The 18,543-nt window shown below is 41.0% G+C and overlaps 1 protein-coding gene across 2 annotated transcripts in view; it reads right to left on the bottom strand.

The window, feature by feature from the left end:
* Positions 1-11,374: 11,374 nt before the first annotated feature.
* triqk (triple QxxK/R motif containing) overlaps positions 11,375-18,543 on the bottom strand; it is a 46,666-nt gene continuing 39,497 nt past the window's right edge. For both annotated transcript variants that reach the window (XM_066675012.1, XM_066675013.1), the window contains one exon: positions 11,375-13,671. In XM_066675012.1, the coding sequence (XP_066531109.1) occupies positions 13,564-13,671 (108 nt within the window). In that variant the 3' untranslated portion in view covers positions 11,375-13,563. The remainder of the gene's footprint in view (positions 13,672-18,543) is intronic.

Genomic DNA, 18,543 nt, shown 5'->3' with positions numbered 1-18,543 from the left:
GGATGAAAAGCAGCTCTTCATGCTTTGAATGTCCTTGAGAGAATATCGGTCTCTTTGACCTCAGCTGACCTGTGGGGCTTGCTGGACCTGCTGGGACAGTGGAGTCTGTGTGTAAGAGTGGCGGTCACTCTCTCTCTCTGGCCTCGAGGGGATGGCGAGAGACGTGTTTAGCTCCAGCAATTACACACTCCACTCTCGTCACGGGGCAGTGGCCTGCTTTCATGATGAGGGTCGTTCTCATGCCCCCCGTTCTTTTCTCTCTTTCTCCCCAGAGACCACACAGAGCCCGCACTGTGAATGGATAAGAAGCTCCTCCTTGACCCCTCCTTAGCCCAGGTGGAATGAACCTGTAGCTTCAGGGCAGAAGGGGGATAAAGAGGATGGACACAGAACTGCCGTCCTTCGCAAATGAAACACACTGTTTATCCAAACGTTTGTAGGCCCCATTAAAAGAAATGAATTCAGGGACATTACAGTGCACCCATTGTAGACACTGATCTTCTCCTACACTTACACAGCTGGGGTAATCTACAGAGAGAGGCATAGAATGAAAGGGGATGCACTGGACTGATAGAGAAAGAGAGAGAGAGGAGAGATAACCTCCTCTCCTCTCTCCATCCATCACTGACCTTTAGCTCTGTTGCCAAAATGAACAGGCCTTTGACCAGTGCTTCCTCGGGGTCGGGGACCACTGTCCTAAATCACTGCTGGCTGTAAAATTTCAAGGTGTTTGGTGAGAATCTGCAGATTTATACCAAAACATGCCAATGGACCAAAAGCAAACATGGCTGTCAAACAAATCTGAATCAACAAACAAACCCAAACATGATCGGTGCATCCGAATATCTGTCAATATATGCATCAGTTTGACGAACATGATTTAAATAATCAATAGCTAAAATAAACAAATATATATCAATATTATTAAAATATAGTCTTTTCTTATGGTAAATTATGAATATTAAATTTAAGTGCATTTGCCACACTGCATTATTCTATATTCACTGTATTGTGTAAATAGATCCTATGCAGAAGTACAATGATCATGTCCTTTATTAAGGTGAATAGAACAGGCCTGTGGTGAAATATAACAGTTAGTGAGGTATTTCACTGTTTTCTAAAGATAAGAAAGTCTAATGGAGTCAGTGTGGGTTCAGAGGGGTACAGCACGTCTCTGGCTGAAGGAGCAGAGAAGAGCAGAAGATGATCCTCTTTGTTTTGGACAGTGATACAGGCCTGTGTCTTCTCTTACTGAAAGGCTACTCCTGTCCTGACAGAGCAGAGTCTGAGTGCAGTGTTCTGCAGATCATCATTATCATCATCACACACACACACACACACACACACACACACTACATTCCTTACACAGTCTTATCTGCCCATGTCTGTGACACTCGAAGGGGAAACACTACTCAGTATTGGCTCCTCCACAGTAACACTGGATTCTGTGTGTGTGTGTGTGCGTGTGTGTGTGTGTGTGTTTGTGTGTGTGTGTGTGTTTCAATAATTGAGGTCAGTAACAATAAACATTTGGTCATTTTCTCAATATTTGTGTCAGTTTATCTGAGCTTAATGAATTCATTACTGAGAGTTTAATGAATTCATTATCCTTTATTGTTTGTTTGAAAGAGAGAGAATTTTTCATTTTTTAAAATCTCAGTTCAGTTTTCGTTTTCTAGTCGCTGTGTGTTTGTGTGTGTGTGTGTGGGGTTCCTGGTCTGGACAGGAACTGGCAGTGTGCCATTATCTGACAGCCAGCAGACCCAGGTGCAGAGAGCCCAGGTGTGTGTCTATGAATAACACAATGAGCTAGTGCAAACAGAGAGAGAGAGAGAGAGAGAGAGAGAGAGAGAGAGAGAGAGAGAGAGAGAATGCAAATGCAGCCGGCCTGGTGTCATGGCTCACCTGTTGAACACCTGCAATATTCAATGGAGCACAAAGCACAGTGCACAGCCACTAATCAAGCCTTTAAGGAGCGTGAACTCTTCAGTGTTTATCCAGCCCCTGTTTACATCCCATTTAACATTCATGGGCGACTGCAGCGGAAGTGAAATAAACAACAAAAAAATAAAAGTCGGCCTTTAAACAAAGTTGCTGGAAGTTTCTTCTGCTCGTATTAATCAGCATGTATCACTGCCTGTGCCCTCCCTGAGGCTTTCCATCTCCATTTCACCTTCCGCCATTAAAAACACATCAGGGATTAAGGAGGCAATCAAAGTCTGTTATAGAGAGCGAAATCCTTTAAGTCAGGCATTACCACACACCTCACAAAACGCAGAGGTGTTCTAATCCACACACACACGCCAATCCTGCTAATGCATTCACAGCATATTCACAGAGACACTCAGCTCGCATTTTTATTCCAGATACTGAGTCAAGTTTTAATATTCTATATGAAACCTTGGTGGTTGGATTTCTCTGAAGAGTCTGATGCAGATATGGAATGACTGCAAACCCAATATCAATCTCTCTCTCGTACGGTAGTCCACTCTGGACGTCAGGGTTGGCAGACACCCCTTATTCTTCTGCTTTACGACCATTCTGGACACACAGGTTCAACAGTGAAAAGCCTGAAATGAAGGGGGGCGATCTAGAGCAGCTGCACATGAGCTGAAAATGTGTATATATAGCCACCCAGCCCTGGGCTGAAGCACTCTGACTGTATTCTATGAAGTGATGGAGCTTTATCCAGCAGTTTTAGAACTGACATCAGCACCTGATCTCACTAAGGCTCTCATAGCTGAATGCAATCAAATCCTTACAGAAGTGTTCTAGCGTCTAGTGTAACTTCTCAGAAGCTAAGAGGCTATTATTTCACTAAATTGTGGAAAACACATCCAACCGTTATCCTCTATTTCCCAGTTTTAGACATGGAGAGTATGGAAGGGTTCAGCTAAAGTGAAGTGACACCGAATGCAAGCTGTTTAGATCCTATTACAAATGAAGCGTGCTTTTTAAAGGCGTGTGAAGTGATAGATTGTATTTATCATATGCACAAGAGACATAAAGAGCTTTCATATGCATCATACTTTCAGAAACATGCTTTAATGATAATTGCTAATTGTGTATATGATGCATGGCTTCTTTGATATGCAAATGCTCTCCAGGCAGCAAGGCAGGATATTGTGTCATTGACGAGAAACCGCTATAAGAAGGAAAAAGGAATGAGAGAGAGGGAGAGGGAGAGAGAGAGAGACAGAAAGAGTAGAAAAGTGCAGCCTGAGTGGGCAATATAACATGAATCGCCAGTTGTTATAACTTTAATGACTGGGTTGTACACTGTTACAGTTAATGCGCTCATATAGGAACTGTGTTATAGACATTAGACGCTGATCTGACATTGAAATAAGGAAGCTGTGAATCTGTGAATGAAAGCTGAGAGAGACACAGAGAGAGAAAGATGGAGAAAAGACTTAGAATGAGCAAAAGGAGAGAAAAACTGAAATGTGTACATGAGAATTTTAAGAAGAGAAGAGAGGAGGAGGAGATTGAAAGACAGAGAAGAGTATGTGAAAGGAAAGGTGTGTGTGTGTGTGTGTGTGAGAGAGAGAGAGAGAGAGAGAGAGAGAGAGAGAGAGAGAGAGAGAGAGAGAGAAATGGGGAGAGAGATAGATGGAAAAAATGGAATCTGTAAATGAGGCTCTCTGGAGACTGAGCCTTGCTTCGTTTCTCCTGCCAGTCAGTGCTGCAGGTGCCCATACAGAGAAAGGGGGGAGGGGAGGAGAGAGAGAGAGAGAGAGAGAGAGAGAGAGAGAGAGAGAGAGAGAGAGAGAGAGAGAGTACGCTTCAGTGGAGCATACAGCAGCACTCTGCTCTGAATACAGAACACGCCCAGAGAAAATCCATAAGACCTAAACCATGCACTGAAAGACTTTAGTCAGTCTTCCAACATTTCTAGAACCTTCAGGTCTCCTCTTCCTAACTCACGTCACGTCACATCTTTAACTCACACATATCACCTTATATGACCATAGATATTCTTAAATAAGTCAGGAACGCTAAAGACCTAGAGGAGCCCAGTCCACTCAGATAGTCCACACAAAGAAGAATATCGACCAGGGCTGGTTTTTGCAAGAAGCGAGCTGAGGAGAAGAGAAAAACTGCAGGTGGCTAGTTGGTAGCTAGTTGTTAGTGCGCTACTGGAGCAAGTACCATGGAGAGTTCAAAGGCAGAGTGAAAATACAACAGCCAGACTTTTTCACTCTTAGTGTCTGAAACACAGAAACCCAGAGTACAGAACTGAAGGTCTATGAATTAATAATACACTAAAAAAACTTCTCCCACATTGGAGTTGGCTTCAAAGAACCATCACAATAATCACACTCTTAGACCGAGAAATGAAAAACTACAGTGTCTCTTTTTTTCCTGACTATCTATTGCACACCTATGTTGGTTTACTGGAGCAATATTTTAATAATTCAGTTCAGTTTTATTTGTATATAATGTTTTAAAGCTAGCAATGTTGGGTCTAGGTCTAAGTGAGCTTTGATTTGAGTTGAGATTTGTCAAATACTTAAGATTAAACATTCTTCAAAGCAACACTGAAAAGAATTCAGGGATTTCCCCCTCTACTGTATGATACTGGGGCAGCACGGTGGCGCAGCAGGTAGTGTCGCAGTCACACAGCTCCAGGGGCCTGGAGGTTGTGGGTTCGATTCCCGCTCCGGGTGACTGTCTGTGAGGAGTTGGTGTGTTCTCTTCTGGGTGCTCCAGTTTCCTCCCACAGTCCAAAAACACGTTGGTAGGTGGATTGGCGACTCAAAAAGTGTCGTGTGTCTGTGTTGCCCTGTGAAGGACCCCCTCCAGGGTGTATTCCTGCCTTGCGCCCAATGATTCCAGGTAGGCTCTGGACCCACCGCGACCCTGAACTGGATAAGCGGTTACAGATAATGAATGAATCTTTGATGCTGTGAAAAGATTGAGGAAATCAGCCTGTGTAGGGCAAAGCCAGACATCAGTGTTGAATGTTTGTGACCGTTGAGCCCTCAGACAGCACTGCATAAGAATCTATAATTCCGGGATAAATCTGCAGTCGTAGAAAGGTTAAAGAATGAGAGGAATAGAGGAAAATAATAACAAATAAAAGACAAATTAAACACAGCTCCTGAAAACACAGACAGAGCATTTTCTTGTTTTTATTTTCCTGCGATGTTCTTTTGTTTTCATATCAGAAAAGGGATCAATGTGCCAATTCTCCTTAGTATCTGTGCTCTTTCTTTAGCTTTTTAGCTTCACACGTCAAGTAACATTGTCTGGGTTTGTGCTGGAGTACATGATTTTCTTTGTTTCAGGGAACAATCCTTTCTCATTCTCGAAACTCTTTATATTGGTGGAAATTGTTCAAACATGAGTGCGTGAACTGGAACTGATTCAGTTCCCCATTGGTGGAAAAGAGCTATCCAGCTATCAGGCACCCCAGCCCATTATATAAGTGCTGGTGTCATTGCTAGGTTATTTGTGTTGTGCAGAGTAATCTTGAAGATCTTCAGTCAACGTGCTATTATTATGCATCATTGACACTACTAGAACGTTTCTCAGACAATCACATTGTGCAATGATATCTAACTGTGGTATAATAAGAAAAATGGGTCTATAAATATTGCATTTTTAATAAATCCCCTGTTCTATACATTAGCCTTGTGGCTCCAGTGCAATGCAAAATGTGCCTTGGCTCAACAGCTTTTCATCAAATAATAACAAATAATTGGAAATTAGATTTTATGAAACTATGACTATGAAGTTGGACAGATTGGTCGTATATTGAGAGTGGCAGGATGTTTAACTCAGGGTGTGGTTAGTTAAGTGGGTGTCGAGACTGTAACAGGATACAATCCAGGTTAAGTTAAATACTTCAGATCATCAATTACAGTTTTATCAGAAAGATCATCATTCAAAAAGACTAGGCCTACTTACTGCGGATTATGGGCATTTATTGCAAAGCCTGACACCATCAGTTAAATCCTCTTAGTAGAAGAGTGGAGGATATGTACAGACTCTGTACTGTAAATCTCTCCCGTTTAGCACCATGCTAGAACATGATTATGATACATGGCTAGACAAACACTGGAGCGTTCTTGTGGGAGGTTTTGGGATGTATGTGTGTGGGAAGGCCTCTTCGACACAGAGAGGGAGGTGGACCCAAACAGGAGTAATTACTCTGCCTGACATACTTCACATGACTAATGAGACAATCGCAGGCCACTACAACTAGTCCATTTGTCACCCAAAAGCTTTGGTGCCGCGCAACGCATCTCTTAGCCGTGCTGCTAAGGTTAAGCTAAACACTGCCTCAGTAGTGCCTGATTAATTCCTGCGTAAAAGACGTGGGAATAAAATTCAATAGATCATTTCCAATTAGCTGAGATCTCCAGTACAAAGCAGCCGCCAAGGTCACCCAACCTTTTGTAAGTTGCATTAATTACCGAGCTTTGCTCAGGCGGCCTAGCGCTGCGCTACATCTAATAGCAGGCAGGGTCAGGGAAATCGATTTCAGAGCTGCACTAAAGGTAGCACAGATCAATGGCCAAGTCAGCTGTGCAGACCCCATTCAGTGGCATCAAAAAGACAGAAAAATGGACTGAAGCTCTGAAGTCAAGCTTTTATACAGTGTAGGACGTTGGTACTGAACAGCTGTTACTATGAAAATGTACAAAGGAACAGAAAAAGCCCAGTTTCCAGCTTCAAGTACGGCTCAGCTCGGACTGCCATCCTTCAAGCTGCGTAGGAGACAAACATCTAGACTCTTCTCTGTCCTGGCTCCCAGATGGTGGAAGGAACTTCCATTGGCCTTTACTGTCTGAACAGTAGAGCCCCTCACTGTCTGCAGACTGAAGACTAATCTCTCTGTGCAATGGTTACCACTAATCCTGGACAACTTCTTCATTTATCTTACAAAATCATCTCCTCTATCTAGCAGTGTCTGTGGTATTTGGACTGTAATCCTGTTTCTACTGGTGGTGATGCATTCTCTAATCAAGTTGACAAAGCACTTTTGTAAGTTTCCCTTTGGCAAGAGCAGCTGCTCTTAGCATGGCTTTCTAAAGATAGAATACCTTTATAGACAATACTTCTCATACTGTTTCATACGTAGTTCATATGCAGCGCTCTCTGAGATTATTTAAAGGCAAACTGAAAAAAAAGCCTTGTTTCATGTTGGTTCATGTCCTTACCAAATATTAAGTACTATTATATACAATACCTGTCAAAAGTTTGGACACATCTTCTCATTAGTCATTGGTTGAATAGGGCTAGTCACTGTGAACTCTTGACGAGGCCACAGCTGTTCACTGAAAACCGTTCCAAGTGATGACCTCATGAATCTGACTGAGAGAACAGTGAGAGTGTGCAAAGCTGTCATCAAAGAAAAAGGTGGCTACTTTGAAGAATCTAAAGTATAAAACATATTCTGGTTTGTTTAACACCTTTTTGTTTACTACATAGTTCTATATGGGTTCCTTCATAGTTTTAATGTCTTCCGTATTCATTTACAACATAGAAAACAAAAAAAAACGAAAAATCATTTAATAAGAAGATCCAAATATTTGACTGCTATTGTACATTTACAATATGTGGAAAATGGCCTAAAAGAAAGGAAACCCTCCCTGAGTGGGTGTGGCCAAATATTTAAATGGTACTGTAAGTAAGCCATATTATTTAAAACATTAAACATACTTTATAATCTTTTATTTCATTTGAGTCATTTTTCTATCCTGTAGAACACCACATGATGCTTCATGACACAGATACAATAAACTTATATTAACCAAAATTATCACACATCACGAGTTCTTGCCCCAACTGCCACCCAACAAATCAGAGAGAACACCAGACTAGATTGCGGTCAATAAACTGATGGATGAATCTGGAGCTGACGCCTCATCACAAGATCAATAGCTATTGCTGCTCGGAACAGGAAACAGGTATTTGTTGTTTAGTATCAATAGTGATGTACTCCTCCTCCCAATACACAGCTACAAGGCTAGGGGCTTGAATTTTACATTTTGAAAAGTTTGGAATAATGGACAATGCCAGGTTATGTTTGAGACATTTCACAGCAGACGGAATCACCCAAACACTGTATGTGACAAATATGCCTCATCAGTGTACACTGCCTCATCTGGGGTTAGGCCTAAACTAACATTTTAGTTACAGGAGTAAGTTATGATTACCCCCTTATGGAATTAAACTAACTGAATCAGCTGAAATGGTTGTGTGATCACTTTAACAAAACGTATGAAAACATCTGCTCAGGAATATGAGTTGAAACGGGTAAAACTGATTGATAAAATAGTTTCAAGCTCTATCCAGGTCTTGATGGATACAAACATTGTTTACCCACATAATACTTCCCACATTTTTCACTTGCAAAAATATCATGTTTAGAAAATTAAATGTATTTCTATTTCAATTTCCTGTTGACTGTAATCACTCTGTATGTTTTGATTGTCAGTTATGTTAACTACATTTACCTTATATGTAGGTCTGTTGTCAGCTGAAGCTACTAAAATCAGCTCCATCAGTCCAGAAAGTGCAGTTCCACTTGTCCACAGCCCAGTGCAGCGCTTTTGTAGCTCTTTAAGCTCATAGGCAACTACTATTGAGATTACAAAGCATTTATAGGGATGTGTCATAATCTGAGTTTCTGTTGAACGTTTGAATATAGATGTTATAATAATATTTATATAATATAGATGATTTGTGTCACTGTTCAATACAAGTGTAGACAGCACAAAGGGATGGCCTCTACTACATCTGTACCCTCGTACACGTTAGAGAGTTTTGTGTGAGCTTGCTTTTACTTAGATTGTGATAACAGTTCTTAGGTTAACGTTTTCAAAATGTCAAATTGATAGATAACATAAAAACGATATATCCAGTCTGGCCCGATCTTTGGCCATTAAAGTGCTCAACAAGTCAATAGTGCATTAATATTCAAGGGCCAAGTTCAAGGCTATTATGAACATAGCTCCAGCAAAGCTCTGACAATGGCAGCACATTGATAACTGTGTGCACTGGCTGTAGCGGCTATAGAGATGATTAGCAATGGCGTGCCGCTTTCCTCTGATAAGTCGGACTCCTACTGTTAGCCCACTATTGGCCACCTGTTGCTCCTAATGAGTGTGGTGAGGTGTGAATTTGAATCGCTCCCAGCTGTAACGCCAGGTTCGTGAACTTACATGGCCCTGCTGGCTGGAGCTGACATCAGTGGCAGTGGGCATGGGCAGGGCCAGGCTAATGCACTTTAGCTGCCAGAGACTTAATGACCAGAGCTCACGAAGCCCTTCCAGCACAGACGGCTCTTCCAGACCTATGCAACCACAGGTGGTCTCCCGGGAGGTCTCCCACAGTCAGTCTCCAACACACATGTTGTTAACAAGGTAAGATTACATTTGACTGTAAACGGAAGAGGGCAGATAATCAAAGCCCAGGACTGCAAACACATAAACAATGCACTGAGATGCTGCCAACAAGCTTCTTCTCAACAATACAGAATTGCACAACCAACATTTTATCACATTTACATCATAACTGTCGGTGAATTAGCTGCATTTCCCTCAGTTACACTAACTCACATTAACTTATTTCATAGTACATTTCTGAAAGTTGATCAGCAATAAATAAGGCATTTTTTTAAACATAACTTTTTCTATGGTCTGTGGACTTCCTCAATTTTAGGTCACAAAATAATTAACACTGTGGAAAATTCCATAAAGTGTGAAGATATTCAGAACCCCAGTTTTCACAGTTTTGCCGGAAAAAGAGATTTTGGCTAGTAATGTCAAGAGTGTACACTATCACCTCTTTTGTTTGATGTCAGAGTATGTGCCATTGTTTACATCTCTTGTTTATATGATGTAATCTTGTTTAATGGCAGATGCACACAGAATACTGCTGGGCTTGTACAATTACTCTTAAACTATAATGAACAGTGGTTTCAGAATGCACCATGGAGGCCACTTCTGCATCCCACGATGCAGACCTTCCTGCCAACACCAACAATTTTGGACAAGACCTGATTGGAATTGTAGATGACAATTTTTAAATATAAGTGGTTTTGGCAAAAGAATGGCAAGAGAATTTTCATTGGTCAAGGATATGTTTTTTCCTGCACACCGAAGGGTAGACAAGCATGTTTTTATATATCTATGTCAATGGAGATTTTTTTTAAAAGTGTACTTGGGTATTTGGAATTGTAGCAAAGAAAGGAAGGAAGAATATACATGTTTTTAAAAAATATCAATGTACATGTGGTCTAGGCCTAAGGTAAAATATGCTGAAGTTTGCGTCTTTAGTCACAACCAGAGCTACAAAGTCAGCTAATGGTAGTTCTGTGTAAACTACTGCTAGGAGTTTACCATCATAGTACTATTAAGGTAGACATAGACTGAGATATGTACACACCACTTACCCACATCTCAACTGTGATTTTGAAAGCAGCTATTGATAAGTGAAACAACTGGCAAGAAAAATGATGGGAGAGATAAAGGTGATTGAGATTGAGTAAGTATGTTAGTGAAAAAGTGGATGGGGGATAGGGTTATATTCTGTTTTAACTGTTACATGGTTTTGTGCAATGATGCCCTTTATTAAGTAAAGGTAAATGTCCTCCCAATTGAGAAGATACATTTGGCAGTTACACCGTCCACCTCTCACATTTATTCATCCCTGAATTTTGGTGTTTAAAGATGTAGAGCCAAACCATTCAGACATGGAGGATGTGATGGTGGACTCTGATGGCAGTATAGAATGGAACCATCAGTGCTTACGGCAGCCCAATTTTCTTGAGTTGCCACAGGAATTGCAAGCACTGCTGGGCCTTCTTCATAATTGCAGTTCTGTGTCTGTCCCATCTGAGGTCCTGCTGACAGGAGGTGCCAAGGAATTTGTTGTTCTCTGTCCAGCGGAGGCAGTGGGGTGGGTTTCTTTCTAAAGTCAATCATCATCTCCAGAGTGTTAGCTTCACACCATGACACCAGGTGTGTTACTTCTTCCCAGTATGAGCACTCGTCTTTGTTTGAGATAAGACCAACCACAGTGGTTTCATCTGCAATCACAGCTGCTGTCAGACATGCAGTCATTGGTGTAGAGCAAGACAAGAATTTGGGGATCCAACAGCAGACAGATAGGCAGATGCTGACTTGCCACAGTCCCTATTCCAGTGGTTCCCGTTTATACCATGCATATAGCAGTATATATATATATATATACTATAAAACCATGTTTGTTCTTATTGTACATAAGGATTTATTTTCTCAGAGTTTACTAAAATATCTTGCAGCTGCACTGATTGTTCTGGGACAGTAAATAAAGCCATGTCTGACACAGCTAGTCTTTATCTGCAACAAAGGCACAAAAAAAAGAAAAAAAAGGACATACAATCACTTTTATTTTGATTGAACACAGCCCTGCCACAAAAGAAGACTTTGCTTTTAAATCAAAAACGGAGTACAAAACAGTTTTTGTTCAACTGAGCATCAATCCTTCAATTAATGACGACAGAGATCCTTCCCAAGAAAACAAGCATTGAGCAGCGAGGCACTAATCCTGAGCAGAGACGTTCACTTCATGCAGAGAATAATAATCCAGCTCCTACGCTCTGGAAGGAAATGAGTCGTTTCAAAGAGTCTGCACCAGTTCCAATATAAAATACAAAAAGATGCCTAAATTAATCTTAAATGTCATCAGCCTTTATACTTTCCCTTGTCTCTTTCCCCCTTTCCCTCTGATACATACAAGGGAAACAGAACAGGTCATGTGTTCATCTTGTTCAGACTCCTCAAATCACACACACACACACACCTGTTACTGCACACACATTAGCACACAGCACGTCAAGGTCTTCACCACAAAGTTTGATGTCTTTTATTGCTACTCATTCATAGAGGCTGACGCTATTTAAGATGCTAATAGGATGGGCTCTGACAGTGTGACAGAGAAAGAGCACTTCAGTATTCCACACACACACTCAATCAGTGGCTGGCTTTCCATCTTTAATCTCCCGAGCTGTGATCCACAGATCTGCGGGCAGACGTTTTGTGGAGAGGAACGCAGCACACATGATTGAGAGGAAAAGAGGGGGTAAAAACAGAAGTTTTCTGTAATTCTTTCAGAAGCAGGAGGAAGCACTGGAATGTCATAGCAAAGGAATCTAGAGTAATGTTGTGTGATCCTCCAAACTGGTCATAAACAACGAGCCCAGGATGGTAAACCCAGCCTTAAATTTGTTACCAAGCATGACCCATTTAAACACAAAAAAATAAAATATTCAGACAAAATTGTTACCCATCACAACTATATCACAACGTACGCAATTCAACTGTTTTTTGGATTTTGTTGAGGAATGTCTTCAAACACAAAAACATCCTTAACTCTTTACAAAACGGGGGGAAACTATTCATTTTGGAAAAAAACTGAATAAATCATGACGATCTCCCTCATGAAGTCCATAGCTTAGCTTGGGCCACACTTGAGCTGTTTTTGGACATGTTACAGATAAACATCCATCTGCATCTCTGCTGTACACCATCCTCTTCATTTCACTAGAGAGGCATTCAAAATACACCATGCACGTTCAGATTTGTATTCAATTTGCTACTGAGATTACTCTCTCACTCGTTTATGTCTTACACAAATATAAAATACCAAGAAACCTACAAAAAATATTTTCACTTCATTTTAAAAACCTTATTAAACCTTTTAAATCTAGTTTAAGCAGTCTATGATATATTTTATATAAAATCCCTTTTATTTTCCTTTATATATATCAGCAGACTACCTTGGTAACACCCACCTGTCACAAGCAGAAGTCCAGAGTGGCAGCATGCAGCAGAAAATGTGCAAGTGGACATGTACCGTAACATGAACAAGGACAAAGCTTTAGAGAAAGGCCAGAAGCAAGTTCTAGATGCCGGGACACAGCTGATTGGACAGTTAGGTTGTCGCTGTTAAAAGAAACCCTACAGATTGTTCAGTGGTTAAATCACCAGTGAAAATTAGCAAAAATCAAGCAGCGGGTGAATAATGAAATATACTGTAAAAATTTTTTGCTGTCTGAGAAATATTATTTGGTGTCAGGTACAGTCGCTTTTACATACGCACTAATTAATTCACGGTTGTCCAAACAAACTGCAGAAATAAGTCGTGCTCTGTGTGTAAAGCCCTTTAGTCTGCTCCTAAGACTGAGTCACACATGCTAATCTGGGTTATGAAACAGGTTGGAGATTGCATAACATTTAGTCAAATACAAAAAAAGAAAAAAAGAAATAAGGGTTCACTTTTCACATAATCTTTTTGAAAGGCTTTTCCAGCATCTCATAAGAAATCAAAGACCTTGGCTTGTCAGCGGTCATTTCTCTCTCGTTTTTTATATTTTTTTATTTTTTTTGTCATCTTCACCTGGCCTTTCTTTAGCTGCAGCCTTCATGAATGGCACTGAGAGGCTGGGTGTAGGAGAGGGTCTTGTTTAGCACGGAAGCATCTCTGGGCTTCTTTAAGTGGGGGATTTGACCATGACACTGTTGCCATCCTCCCACAGTCCTCCATTGTGTCATTAGGGGCCGGTGTTTAGTCCACTTCATTGTCCAGGTTCAGCTCTGTGCTCAGATTGAGGTAGAAGAAAGCGTAAACTCCCAGGAGGAAGACCAGCACAGCCAAAACCACCAGGATAGTGTCCTACAACAGCACAGGGAAAAACCAAAGGACTATTATGGTAAGATGAAACAATGCAGATGAAAAAATAAAATTTTGTATACTCTCATATGACCTGAAACATATTTATATTTAACCTTTAATTTAACCTGGCAGAAACCATTAAGAAAAATTTCTTATTTCCAATAGCAGCCTGGCAAGTGCAAAACAACACATGAAATGTTAGCATTGTCATTAAATATGAATGATGTAATGATCATACATATTTTGGGCAGTTTAGATTTCTCTATATCCAAGTCAGCCAATGTCTAGGCCCATCACACTACTGTTTTATTTGACAATGAATTGCTAAATACAGGGGTTGGACAATGAAACTGAAACACCTGTCATTATAGCGTGGGAGGTTTCATGGCTAAATTGGAGCAGCCTGGTGGCCAATCTTCATTAATTGCACATTGCACCAGTAAGACCATGTGCATCCAATGGTTCAAACATTGTGTCCTGAAGGCGGTGCCGTGTATCAGGACGACAATGCACCAATACACACAGCAAGACTGGTGAAAGACTGGTTTGATTAACATGAAAGTGAAGTTGAACATCTCCCATGGCCTGCACAGTCACCAGATCTAAATATTATTGAGCCACTTTGGCGTGTTTTGGAGGAGCGAGTCAGGAAACGTTTTCCTTCACCAGCATCACGTAGTGACCTGGCCAGTATCCTGCAAGAAGAATGGCTTAAAATCCCTCTGACCACTGTGCAGGACTTGTATAAGTCATTCCCAAGATGAATTGATGCTGTATTGGCCGCAAAACGAGGCCCTACACCATACTAATAAATTATTGTGGTCTAAAACCAGGTGTTTCAGTTTCATTGTCCAACCCCTGTAAATAGTAGCAATAATGAGTTAATTGTACATGAAAAAAACATTGTATACTGACACTAGGTCACAATTCCATGTAATGTAATGGACTGGCACCATGTCCAGGGTGTGTTCCTGCCTTGTGTCTAATGATTCTGGGTTGAGTCCTGACCCACTATGATCCATGAATGAATGAATGAATAAAAGAATAAAACTGAAAAAAAAAATCCTCATATAACTGTGATCAGACAATTGTAGTAATGTAAAAAGCCTACCCTTGGCCAAGGAACAGGCGACAGATGATAATAGCATAGTCCACTGCCCCTGAGCTTCACTAAACTCTTACCCAAATTTGCAAAAAGACAAAAATAAACTCTCACAAGAATAATAAATCAGAATCATAAGTGAATTTCAGAGTGAGATTGAGCTCCTCTGATAAAACTCATATACAGCATACAACACTCAAATGTGAACTGCAGTCAGAAGCTGTCAAACACTTCATGTCCATGGAGCAGGTTTAAGATCACAAACATGGGGGGCTTAAGTGCATCTAATGTGTTGTAAAAATGCACCTTAAAATGTGCAGGTGTGTGTCATAAGCCAAACCATAAATGCTTTTTCTGAAAAGACTTCTGTGGCTTTCTGCTCTTCAAAATATTGCAGAAAGTGTACCGACTTTTAAAGTGTTTCAAACAAGACAAAAATAATAAGAAAGTTCAAGGGGAAATCTCAATCTTGATGGTGCTGCCGAAAATCGCATGTGTTCATTTTTGATATAATTTTACTGCAGGGCAAGGCTCATCACAGCTATGTAAGCTTTTCTTTGATGACCAACGTACATACACATTTACAAAAGCTGATTCTGTCCTTTATTTTAATTCACTGGCATAAGAGCTACGTCAGGCACAACTCCTATAATGACACCTATAATAAAAGGTAGAGGAGCACTGGATCTGTGGTCTCTGAAGTTGTGAAGATCACTCCAATACCATAGTGATGCACTGCACTTGTCTAACCTTGCTAAACCTATCATGGCGTAGTCTAAATCCTTCTCAAATTAGGAGAAGCTGTTACTGCAGTAGAAGAGAGGCTGTGTGTCGGTTAAAAATCTTTATTTCAAAAGAAACATCGGATGAGCAGGTGTCCTGAAACTTTAGGCATATTATGATGACTGCCGTAAAAAAAAAAGTCACATTATCCTCCAGAATGATTCATGACAACATAATATCACCTGGGACTGACCACAAGCTTAGTTTATGAACATTTATGTAGGTCTGTGTGTGTATCCATGAATAACTGATGTAAATGTGATGTACAGTAAATGCTTAGTAAACACTAAAATGCAAATTTCTGCATTCCTCATCACTATTTATTAGATGCAGACTACAGGTAAATGCACATGTATTAACAGTGAAAAAGTCAGAGTCTACTTAACAAACACAATGTCCTCAACAAAAGTTAATCTTCCAGAAAAGTCTTTATTCTAATTAAGACTTCTGTGGAGCGTAATGGCAAAGTTAACGTGATGATAGCTGCAGGAGTGGTGCTGGAACCTGAATTAGATTTTAAAAGTTAGTCATTACATTTTGTGCTAAATTACAATCCTCATCAACCTCTCTTTCATTAAGAGCAAGTGTGTATTTAGCAAAGCAATTGTTCTTCATCTTGATAACGTATTATCTAACTTTCTAATCAAATCTTAAGTACTTTAGGAGACTTTGCCTTAGTGCAGCACCAGGGGCAATGAGAAGAGATTGCATAGATATGCCGCACAATGAAAGAAAATTACGCTACTGTATTGAAAGCTTTGATGGATTTTAAGGACGTTAGCTTGTTCGCTCACATTTTCTGGTTTCCTTTTGAGCTGCAGGAACTTCAGCTTTGTCTATAGAGTGGTGGATGGTCGGACTTACAGTGAAGTATGACGGATATGACGCAGAAACAATGCAAAATCAAAAGTACCTCGCCACAGAATCAGTGATATTGTTCATATTAGACTGGGTTTATAACAATTAACATATGAGATACAATTAAATGAGGTACAATTTAGTATCAGAAGATGTATGGCATCTGTAAAAGGTTTGGCTGATTAGGAAAAAGGGGATTAAAAAAAGAGAGGCGTAACTAGACAGTAAAGGAAAAGGAAGAATTATACATATCCAAAAATCCCCTCAAAAAGTCCTGTTAATAATTCATTCATTCATCATCTGTAACTGCTTATCCAGTTCAGGGTCACAGTGGGTCCAGAACCTACCTGGAATCATTGGGCACAAGGCGGGAATACACCCTGGAGGGGGCGCCAGTCCTTCACAGGGCAACACAGACACACACACACACACACACACACACATTCACTCACACACTCACACCTAGAGACACTTTTGAGTCGCCAATCCACCTACCAACATGTGTTTTTGGACTGTGGGAGGAAACCGGAGCACCCGGAGGAAACCCACGCGGACACGGGGAGAACACATCAAACTCCTCACAGACAGTCACCCGGAGCGGGAATCGAACCCACAACCTCCAGGCCCCTGGAGCTGTGTGACTGCGGAACTACCTCCTGTTAATAATTATCAACTGATTTTGTAGTCTGAGAAATATCACCACTACTTAAATTCAAAGTCTTAAACAACTTGTAAATATATAAAAATGTGCTTTTATTCACATTGCAATAAAAACAATAAAATTGTGCCTTCACATTTACCTCATCCATGTCACTGAATACACACACACACAATGCACTAGGGGCACTGAACAAGAGTTCATGTAAGAGACACTGTTGTTCCCCACACCAACTGTCATGTCCAGTCAAGAGGATTGAATCTGTGACCTTCCGACACTAAGTCTGCTTCTCTAACAATTAGGCCAAGGCTTGCCCATAAATAACCAAGAACCAGCATCAACGCAGAAGTCGCACTAAATGTAGCCCTGATCCTAAATCCTAAACCTAGTCCTACACATAATCCTTACCTTATAACTAGGATTCCAGGTTAACTTTAGGCATCATCTTAAACCTAAGCCTAACAGTCACATTTAAGGGCAGATGCTCATATATGTAGTGTTTTGCCCACACCGGTGCAGCTTGGTGTGGTTAAATAGAGAGGGAATTGGACCCTGGTCAGCTCCACTGACGTCTGAAAATCCCAAACACACACACACAAATACATCAAGCAAGCAGCAATTAGCAACACACAGTAGACAAAGACAAACCCTCCAACAAACAGAGGACTAATAATAATTGTGGCAGATAACGTGAAGGGGTTGCAGTGGTGTGTGTGCGTCTGTGTGTGAGAGATGGGTGGGGGTAGAGGGGTTGTTATTAAAAGTGGTCACGATGGCCGTGACTATCTGTGTACGAGCTGCAGCAGCTGCCGAGGGTGTGCACGTCCTCATTAGCACTCACTGGCCACTGCATTTATCTCATTCCAGACAGACTCCAAACAGCTTAAGTCATCCCTAATTGGAAAACTTTTAAATTTCATGCACTTTAGTTTCATTTATTACCCCCATGTCGATTCAGTTCTCAATTTAACTGCCTTGCACCGAGGCATAATTGCTATCGCATCAAAGGGGGCTGTTTGGACTGTCTCATGTCTGTCTCTTGTGAAATGTTTCAGCAATATTTTCTTCACCTCCACAGGACTGTGGAAGAAATGAAAGCACTGGCGCGCTGCTGGAGCTTGCGGCTCTGGAATCTAATCGGGTTTAAACCCGCTGCAAGACTTTAGGGCTGTAATCACTCAGCTCTATACAACAATCCAGTACTTTACTTATAACCTGCAGTGATTTCTGGATTGCATGCATTAGATAGTGGTTTACATTTCTATACGTTTTTTTCCCCCACATTGTGCTTGTTTACATTCTTTGCACGGTGGCACAGCAGGTAGTGTCGCAGTCACACAGCTCCAGGGACCTTGAGGTTGTGGGTTCGATTCCCACTCCGGGTGACTGTCTGTGAGGAGTTGGTGTGTTCTTCCTGTGTCTGCGTGGGTTTCCTCCCACAGTCCAAAAACACACGTTGGTAGGTGGATTG

This window comes from Hoplias malabaricus, chromosome 6 (genome assembly GCF_029633855.1).
Source record: "Hoplias malabaricus isolate fHopMal1 chromosome 6, fHopMal1.hap1, whole genome shotgun sequence".
NCBI lineage: Eukaryota > Metazoa > Chordata > Actinopteri > Characiformes > Erythrinidae > Hoplias > Hoplias malabaricus.
This window is presented reverse-complemented; position numbering and strand designations above follow the sequence as displayed.